This window comes from Vespa crabro, chromosome 8 (assembly GCF_910589235.1).
Source record: "Vespa crabro chromosome 8, iyVesCrab1.2, whole genome shotgun sequence".
In the NCBI taxonomy this organism is placed as follows: Eukaryota; Metazoa; Arthropoda; class Insecta; order Hymenoptera; family Vespidae; genus Vespa; species Vespa crabro.
Genome location: NC_060962.1, coordinates 7,288,970 through 7,298,969, shown reverse-complemented (window position 1 = coordinate 7,298,969; position 10,000 = coordinate 7,288,970). Strand labels below are relative to the sequence as shown.

General features: G+C 29.4%; 1 protein-coding gene and 1 long non-coding RNA gene across 3 annotated transcripts in view; one reads left to right on the top strand and one right to left on the bottom strand.

Annotated features, from left to right (window-relative positions):
• The window catches only part of LOC124426252 (interleukin-1 receptor accessory protein-like 1), a 199,688-nt gene that overhangs the window by 40,377 nt on the left and 149,311 nt on the right, over window positions 1-10,000 (bottom strand). For both annotated transcript variants that reach the window (XM_046967708.1, XM_046967707.1), the window contains exon 4: window positions 2,377-2,590. In XM_046967708.1, coding sequence (XP_046823664.1) covers window positions 2,377-2,590 — 214 coding nt within the window. The remainder of the gene's footprint in view (window positions 1-2,376; window positions 2,591-10,000) is intronic.
• LOC124426254 overlaps window positions 1-10,000 on the top strand; it is a 51,940-nt gene that overhangs the window by 36,279 nt on the left and 5,661 nt on the right. The window contains exon 3 of the long non-coding RNA XR_006942686.1: window positions 2,446-2,622. This is a non-coding gene — a long non-coding RNA (uncharacterized LOC124426254). The remainder of the gene's footprint in view (window positions 1-2,445; window positions 2,623-10,000) is intronic.

Sequence of the window (10,000 nt, the reverse complement as noted above, 5' to 3'; positions counted from 1 at the left end):
ACGACATGTCAAATCGATTAATCCCATAAAACTCATAATGGAGAAATATAGAAATTAATGATGAAATAATATAAATTATTTTTTAAAATTATCATTAAAATAGAAAATTCAAATAAACATTGTAGAATGTTAATGAGGGACTTACTGTTATACATTTGCTAATTCTATCGCGCATTTGAATTGTATTATTATTGAAAATGATTTAAATTGAAGTACGTATTAAAATCAGATTGTTTTCTGTAATAAATTATTTCTTTTTTTCTTTCTTTTTTTTTTTTTTTTTTTTTTCTTTTTGTTTTCGATGGTCAAATAAATTTTGTCATTTTAATCGTATTAAATAAATTGGAAAAATTCATTATGAATATAAAAAGTATGGACTCTGTCGAGTCGCTTTGATAATTAAATTTCTTTTTCATTCAAAAAGTGGATTCAATCGATTTGGCATTTGAATGGCTCATATATATATATATATATTTAAAAATTATAATAATTATTAATAACTTTTATAAGAATTATTGATAATATATATGTATATATATTTAATGTTAACTGGTTCTCTTAAACTGTACTTCGCATACGTCAAAATGACGTATTTTTTTTTTTTTTTTGTAGATTATCATCAGAACAAAAATATCATGACTTATATCACAGTACAATTATCGATCATTGTAATCACGATAGGATACATTTCATTCACACATACGCGCGCGCACACACACACACACCAATATTTCCTCGAAAAAAAAAAAAGAGTACCATTTAATACCATTCAATACCAATACAATCGATTGATGCGACGTTAAAGAATATTTCAAATAAAAAAAAGAAAAAAAAAAGAAAAAAAAAACAATACAAATAATAAAATAAATAAACAAATAAATAAATAAATAAATAGATAAATAAATAAATAAAATCGATGAAAAATAAGACGTATGCAATAGTCCAATGATTAATGTTAAAGAGAAAATCCTTATCCTAAATCGATGATGCTTCTATAAATTGGGGGATGAAAGAAAAAGATAGAAGAAGAAGAAGCAGAAGAAGAAGAAAAAAATCTTAGCGATATACGAACGAAAGGAATGATATTTGAAATGATCGATGAAGAAAATAAAATTGAAAGTAGAGATATAACTTCGCGTTGGGAACGTCTATGAAACGATATCTCTCCATTGCAAGGAGGAGCTTATAAACCGTTCGAAAACGTTCGCGATTGGAGTTGGAAACTCGTTCGAACCTGAGGCAAGCAAGGTTGGTTGGTATAGAGAGAAAGAGTGAGAGAGAGAGAGAGAGAGAGAGAGAGAGAGAGAGAGAGAGAGAGAGAGATGCGCGCACACACACACACATACATATATATATACATATATATACATAAATAGATGGATAGATAGAAGTATGTATGTAACACACGCACGCTTATATAAACTCGATAGGAGTTTAGCTACTCCGAAACTTCGTGTGTCTCGGACGTATGAATTATTGCTCACGGCATATATAGAGGCAATACTGTACCCCTAAATGCCACCCTAACATCTCTCTCTCTTTCTCTCTCTCTCTCTCTCTTTCTCTCTCAATCTCTCGTTCACTCTCTCTCTGTTACTACTACTAGCTTGTAACTTTGCAATCTCCGTTTTCTCAGTATTCTCGTACATTCTAGAGTATCGTTGGATCGTACTCGGTAATAGCTCGAGTTCGAACGATAGGCAAAATAAACGATCACTTCAACGAGACATCTTGCATACGTCTCTTCCTATCTCTCTTTCTTACTCTCTATCTCTCTGTCTCTCTCTCTTTCTCTCTCTGTCTCTCTCTCCTTAGCTTACATACAGGATACATGTATATGGTACATATACAATTAACGTTTAAGTTATTTTATTCGATTCGAAATAGAGCGTGAAATTAGATCGATTATGATTATGAAAATATTCAAAGGATATTATAATATTATTATCTACTATTATATGTAATTATAAAATTTTTCTATTCATTTACGACATATAATATATCTCTTTTTATTTTTATCTATTTATGATAAATATTTATCCTTCAATATTGTAATATATATTTGTACGTTCTTACAAGAGATTACATAGCGCGTATATTTTAAAGATCATTTCATTATCCTGTTTGTAGTATTATACGTATATTGTATATTACTTCTTGTTGTAAACATATAATAGTCATATGTTCTAAACATCATTTTCAAACTTGAACGTCTTTGCAAACAAAGTTGTACATATTTCCATATACACATACATACATACACACACACACACACACACACACACACACACACACACACACACACACACACATATATACACAGAGAGAAATACATATACACACAAATATGTAGTATATATATTTTAGTGGACTTACCTGGATACTCTATGCTGTGCTATCCTACCATGGCTTGGTAATGTTACGTTACTGTCGCTTTTTGACCAGGTCACGGAGTTTTTGGCATCAGGAAGTTCCACTTTACCGAGATAAGCTTCGCAGAAGAGTCTCGCAGAGCCACCCAAAGGAACCAATTGCGATGCCGGCCTGTAAGTGGGCAATGGCTTTCCCGTGTAACCACCTGACTCTTCTCCTGAAAGCAAACGAGAAGAGGATGCAAACACGGTAAGAGGAGTAACTGAGACTTATCTAGCTACTGAACTAACCAGAGAGAGAAGGGAAATATGCTTTAAAGTGATTCGACTACTCGTGAATTAAGAAACGGCTATTACGTCGACTACGACGACGACGACGACGACTACGACTACGACGACGACGACGAGTACTCGATAGTTCGTCGTTTAATTTACATTTTACTACTTTACTCTCTTTCTCTATCTCTCTCTCTCTCTCCCTTTCTCTATTTGTTCTTTTTTTTTCTTTTTTTCATCACTTGATTTTATTTCATTTATTATCTTTTTTTCTCTTTTATTTTGGTCGCTCCTTGCGCAAGATTCACTTAGGTTGTATGCATTTTTATTAACAAATGATTTCATTTTCTCTTTCTTTTTTTTTCCCTTTTAAAAAAAAACAATTTCATTTGAACAATTTTATTTTATGTATGTGTATATATATATATATATATATATATATATATATATATATATGTATACATATTTATATAAGCAGATAAATAAAAATAAAAAAAGAAAATGAAGAAAGTAAACGGAAGAAAAAGGGTAGGGGGGGGGGAAGATAACAAAAAAAAAAAAAAAAAGGAACAAGCTCGTTCTTCTTATTACCATGAAATATTTCACAATTTATTATCATCTTTCCGATGTATTCGTTCTTTCAACGTCACATACATTTTTTCTATATTCTTCCTGTAAAACATACATTGAAAGTACACCCCTTTCCCCTCCCCCCATCCCATCCCATCCCATCCCATCCCATCCCATGTTTATAATATGCGTATTATTATTATTATAACCCGTCTCACAATCTCCTTTCCATTTATCCATCATATCAACGCTTTGTCGGATGTTTCATACGTTGAAATTTCATTCGTCAGAATGTCCAGAGATTTGCATCGTTTCAACCGCCCCCACCCCGCATCCCCACCCCTCCACTCCCCCCCCCCTACCCACCGAAGAATATAGGATTCGTTCTAATGAAATTCTGATGCGATTAACTATTTAAAAAGCTATTGGAATCGATTTCCGTAATGCTTCGATTAAATCGAAAGGATTTAATGTAGGAGAAACGGAATTTACGGATATATAATAACGACGGGAGCGTTCGAGCGAGAATTATGTGGTCTTCGATTTGATCTCGTTTGAAAGTTGATAACGAAAAAATATAAAAACATAGATAGAGAGAGAGAGAGAGAGAGAGAGAGAGAGAGAGAGAGAGAGAGATAGAAAAAAAAAATATACGAATTTAAAAAGAGATAATCAAATGGCTTATTGGACAATAAGATAAATTTTTTAATACCCAAGCATGTACGGATTTTATCCAATTATAATCCTATACATTCGTTCTTTCTCTTTCATGGATATTAAAGAAGAAAAAAAAAAAAAACAAAAAAGAAAAATAAAATAAAATAAGAAGAATAAAAAGAGAGAAAGAAAAAGCAAAAACGAGCAAAGAAAAATAAGAAAAATTGTATATTACATTCTCGTCTATATGACGGAGATATTGAAAATATTCTAAAACGAGATGACAATGAAAGATGTATTAACGAAAAAAAACAATAAATAAATAAATAAAAGTTAAAAAAAAAAAGAAAAAGAAAGAAAGAAAGAAAATCTAAAATGGCCAAATATAACAAAAATAAATAAAGGAAAATCGTATTCGGACGTTACGTCAGAAAAGAAAAGAAAAAAAAAAAAAAGAAAAAAAAAAAAAAGGAAAAAAAGCAGGAAGAAAGGAAAAAAAAAAAAAGGGAGCAGAGTCACACAATTTATCTGGATATTAGATCCAAAATTAAAATTGATAGACCTAAATTTTCGTTTTGTTTTTTTCTTATATCGTTACACAATAAATTTAATAACTCGATATAATCATAGACGGACGTTTCATTAATGGTTAATGTGAATTTTCGAACAGATTAGGGATACGAACGCGACGACCGGTTTATTGGAATATTTGGTAACGCTCATAGCCAAATGTTTCGAAACTATTCGCGCAGCTAAATATCGGAATATTTGAGAGCGAACGTGGATGAAGGGAACCCTTTACTGTCTACGAATTTTCGCGGTTTTAACGAAGATTAAATCGGTGCCATAGAATTTGGCATCGAGGAGATTCCTGGATTAGATTGTTCAAGTTAGAATTTCTCATTCTATCTCTCTCTCTCTCTCTCTCTCTCTCTGTCTCTCTCTCTCTCTCTTTCGTAATTCTAAATAACATTTGAATCAATTTTTAATTCTTCAAAGAGAGATCGCATTATAACTTTTGAATTATTAATTAACAAATTGATAACTCGTGATTCTACAATCTTCTTTTTTTTTTTTTATTATCAGAATAATATCGAAATAGAGTATTATCAAAAAATTAATGGTATAAAAATTTGTTCGTTAACATTATAATCATTAACTCGTTAATTATCAGATATTGCGCGTTGATAAAGACTGTGCTTTAATTGCAACGGAGAGCGAAAGGAAAAAGAAATGAAAAAGAAATTGGAAAAAAAAGGAAAAAAAAAAAAAAAAAAAAAAAAAATTAGAAGTAAAAGAAAAAAAGTGCGGTATTATCGTTTCAACCATCAATCGTTTGATAACTGTTTCATTTGTGTATTAAACAATTTTAATCGTATCGCGTAATCGAATCGCTTTCTCTTTTCTATTTTCTTTTTCTATTTTCTTCTGTCTTTGGAATAGACGTTAATCGTAATCACGTTTAGAATACACGTCTCGAGAAAGCAGGGACGCGTTTTCTTAAACGTGGCACGTGGCACGTAGAGTCACGCGTACACGAAACCCCTTCAGCGACATTTAACCCTAAATGCTTGGTGCCAAGGCACGTGCACTCCTAGTACCTCTTTCAATTCACAAGAGACCACACGATTGCTCGTTTCCTACTACGACTTAAACATAACAAATACATGTCTATATCACGTAGCGAAAGAATTCTACGAAAGGATTGTGATTTGTATTTTTTATACATCGATCTGTCGCATTAGTTTTACAAATTTTGATTCATTTAACATTTCATTTACGATCTTAACAAATTATCCACATACACACACACACACACACACACACATACATATATATATATATATTTTGTTTATAAATTATATTTACAATTATTTAATATAAAATAAAAAAAATATATATATATATATTTTAAGTTCGTCCAAAATTTTGTAAGATAATATATTTTTCGGGTCACATAATTTTTATGAATTTTATTATATATTTAATATAGTTAGAAAATTTGCGAAAGATCGTACGTTTGTATCATATATATATATATATATAAGAATATTTTTTTCGTATAAATTTTTTTTTTTTTTTTTTTTTTTTTTTTTTTTTTTTTTTTTTTTTTTTATAAAATTTATCATTCCAACGTTACAAGAATATATAGAATTTTTATTTTGCAAAATATACGAACGAAATTTTATTTAATAATAAGAAATGAAACGAAAAACATATACGGGATATGTGGAATTAATATTTTGTTTTTTATTTATTTATTTATTTATTTATTTATTTATTTCTTTTTTTTTCCCTATATTCTTTTAACGACGATTAAAAACGACGGCACAGACGCATTTTAAATGAATGAAATACTATGTCTCTTAGGAACATGATAGTAAGTAGAGGTAACATGATAGAAAATCATCGAGGCGTTCCATCTAACGGGTGTGGAATAGAAACAACGCAACAAAGTTGAAGAGCTTTCTACTCGATTATCGATTTTTGACATTTGTCTTACTTATCTACATTATATATATATATATATATATATATATATATACACATACATATGTATATAATATATATATGTATATACACATACATATATATATATATATATATATATATATATATATATATATATATATATACATTGTAGAAGTGAAACGTTAAAGATGCATGCTCGATCCTACGTTAATGTATGCGAGAATCCGTCAGATGCATCGTGTATTTTCTTCGTGGAAGTAAATACATCGTACTAAACTTCAAAGTTGAAAATACTTTTCGGGATAAAACACCCGTTAGATCATTCCGGATAGACTTTGAGTTCGGTCCTCGTTAAATATAAATTACTACTTAAGTATAGGCATGTATATATATATATATATATATATATATATATATATATATATATATATATGCATATGTATGTATATAGATATGTATATACATATGTACGTAAGATCGATTTTCTAACAAAATCAAAGTTTTATAAACTTGACGAGAGTTTCATGCTTGACGATATTCAAACGAGATGAACACTTAATTAAGAAACATTCTTTATGAGACTAAAAGAAGAAAGAGGAGAGAGAGAGAGAGAAAGAGAGAAAGAGAGAAAGAGAGAAAGAGAGAGATAGAGAGAGAGAGAGAGAGAGAGAGAGAGAGAGAGAAAGAAAACATCGAAAAAATTTCTAATCAAATTTTGTAAGAAAAATTCAAAGTTACAATTATTCTATACAGTACACCCCTTTTTTATACGTATATATATATATATATATATATATATATATATATATATATATATTTATTTATTTATTTATATATATATATAAATATATTATATAATTATATATATGTATTTAATTTTATTATATATATTATATTTATTTAATTATATATATAATATATATATATATATTTAAAAAAGAAATATATATATATTTTTCTTTTTCCTAATCGATAATAATAATAATAATAATAATAATAATAAACGTCGTTTGATATTATTTTCTTTCTCTCGAATTAATCGATAAATATGTTCGTAGTACGTTGTAGTCGTTTCTTTTTTTTCTTTTTTTTTTCTTTCATTCTTTCTTTCTTTCTTATCTACGATAATAGAACTTTAACGTCAGATAAGACTACAGATATCAGGGATAAAACCAAGTCAGTTAGTTTGCATTTGTCCGAATGATTTTTCTACGAAAATTTATCGCGATTAGATCGCGACAGAATATTTCCAAAGATATAATAATAATATCATCGATTTTATTGTCATAATTACGATGGAAAACTGAAAAGGGAAAAGATGAAGTTGATCGTATTGAAAATTCGTCGATATAATTCTCTCAAATTTGTCGAATATTTTCAAATGTTATTATTTCGATATTAATTAAAAAAAAAAAAAAAAAAAATTATATACATATATATATATATATATAAATATAAATAAATATTAATACGATATTATATTTTCAAGGATGATCGTACTCTTTCATTTAGGGATCAATACGAGAGAGTTTTAACTTCAATTTGTCGAAAATGGATTTTACGTATCAAATAAATGAGTGAATGAATAAGTGAGGAGTGTATTTGTATGTGTGCGTGAGAAAGACAAATAGATAGATAGATAGATAGATAGAGAGAGAGAGAGAGAGAAAGAGAGAGAGAGAGAGAGAGAGAGAGAGAGAGAGAGAGAGAGAGAAGGAATGATAACGCGAAAATATAGTGTTACGCAAATTTCCAGGAAAAAAGAAAAAGAAAAAAACAAGGGGAAGAAAAAAAAAATTGGAAGTCACTCTAATGTGAGCTTCTGTCTCATGAATAGATGGGGTGGATGTGTAGGGGGAAAGGGATAGAAGAACAGTGATACTGATGGTATGTTTGTTTGTTTGTATGTGTGTGTGCGTGTGGGTGGGATGGGGTGGGATGGTGGATGAAAGAGAGAAAAAGGCCTGTCCAACTTCGGCCTTCGTTGTTGTTCCTATTCGTTTCGCTAATTGCCATGAAAAAAGTTTACCCGCTTATCTGCGCTCTGTCCTTACGCGAATAAACGACGAGTTTGGTCGAGGTCTTTCTCTCTCTCTTTCTCTCTCTCCCTCCCTCCTCTATGTTGTTTTTTTTTTCTTTTTATTTCAAACATCCCCTCTCCTTCACTGCCCACTCTTTCTCCTCCTCCTAACAGGTCACATTCTTTTTTATTGATTTATTTATTGATTGATTTATTTATTTATTTATTTATTTATTTATTTATTTATTTATTTATTTATTTATTTATTTTTCGTTTTCTGTGAAATCTTTCGAGCGTAATCTATTTTTTTACCTCGTTGCTCATTCATAATCGGAAATAATTTGTTTTAATTTTCACATTATTACCTTTTATTATAATTTTTATTATGAATTTGTTTCTCTTTTATTATTATTATTACTTTCTTTTTTTTCTTTTTTCATTACATTTTATTTTTATATATTGTCTTTCATTGTGTGTGTGTATTTTTGTAAAAAAAAAAATAATTATCAAACGCTCGAGACTCGATAATCTCACACACACGCACACACACACACACATATACGTATAATATATGTAATTGTATTATTACAAAAAAAAGAAAAAAAAAAAAAAAGCAAAATAATTTATCAACATTTAAACTTAGAATTATTTTCTAATTCTAGGACAATTATTTTATTTCTAATTAACAAATCATTGTACGTAAAATAATTATATTAACGTTATACAATAAAATTATTTATATCGTCGTAGATATAGACATTTATAATTGGTACAATTTCAAGCACGACAATTAAATTCTATTAAAGCAAATTTTTTAATTTTTTAAAATGAAAAAATTACGATATAATATTATGATATTAGACGCGGCTTATATCCCAATCATATCAATTTCAATTTGTATTCGTATTTGAACTTTTCATTACAGAAAGAAACAGAATTGAATTATCAGAGAAAGAAGGAAAGAAAAAAAAAACAAGGGGAGAGAGAGAGAGAGAGAGAGAGAGAGAAAATAAAGGAGTGAGAAAAAAAAAAGAAAAAGGAAAAAGAATCGAGAAATTCATTAGGGAAGATTAGAAGTTACGGTAGTTGAACCAGACGTATTTAAATTCTTATTAAGAGACTTAAAAAATAAAAATGAGGATGGTTACTTAACCGGCATGCATTACATATATTTAAAACAAACAACTAAACGATTCATAATGCGACACAGTAAAGTAACAGTGGCAATGGTCAGAAACTCGAGACTGTAATTTCGGTGAGAGAATGGTACAGTGCGATTAAGTTAACTCATCGTTTTGCGAGTTCTCGCAAAAACGTACTTAGAGGATCATTTGCTCCCTCTTTCTCTCTCTCTCTCTCTCTTTGCGTCCCTTTTCAACATAAGTATCTAAGAAAATAATGGGCCAGACCGTGAAGTTAATGCGGTAAACTTTTTAACGAGATTAACTCGGACGGCGCACTTCCAAGAAGTGATTTTCACCTCGTCGAGTGTGTCCACAAGTTATTCGCAAATAGGGTACTTACATAAACGCGTTTATCTCGTTAATTCGAGCAGATTTAAAAAATTTCAAAGGCAAGTCAACGTAAATCATTCAACCTATTCCATCTATTCAAGTTTTCGTTTATTCGTCAT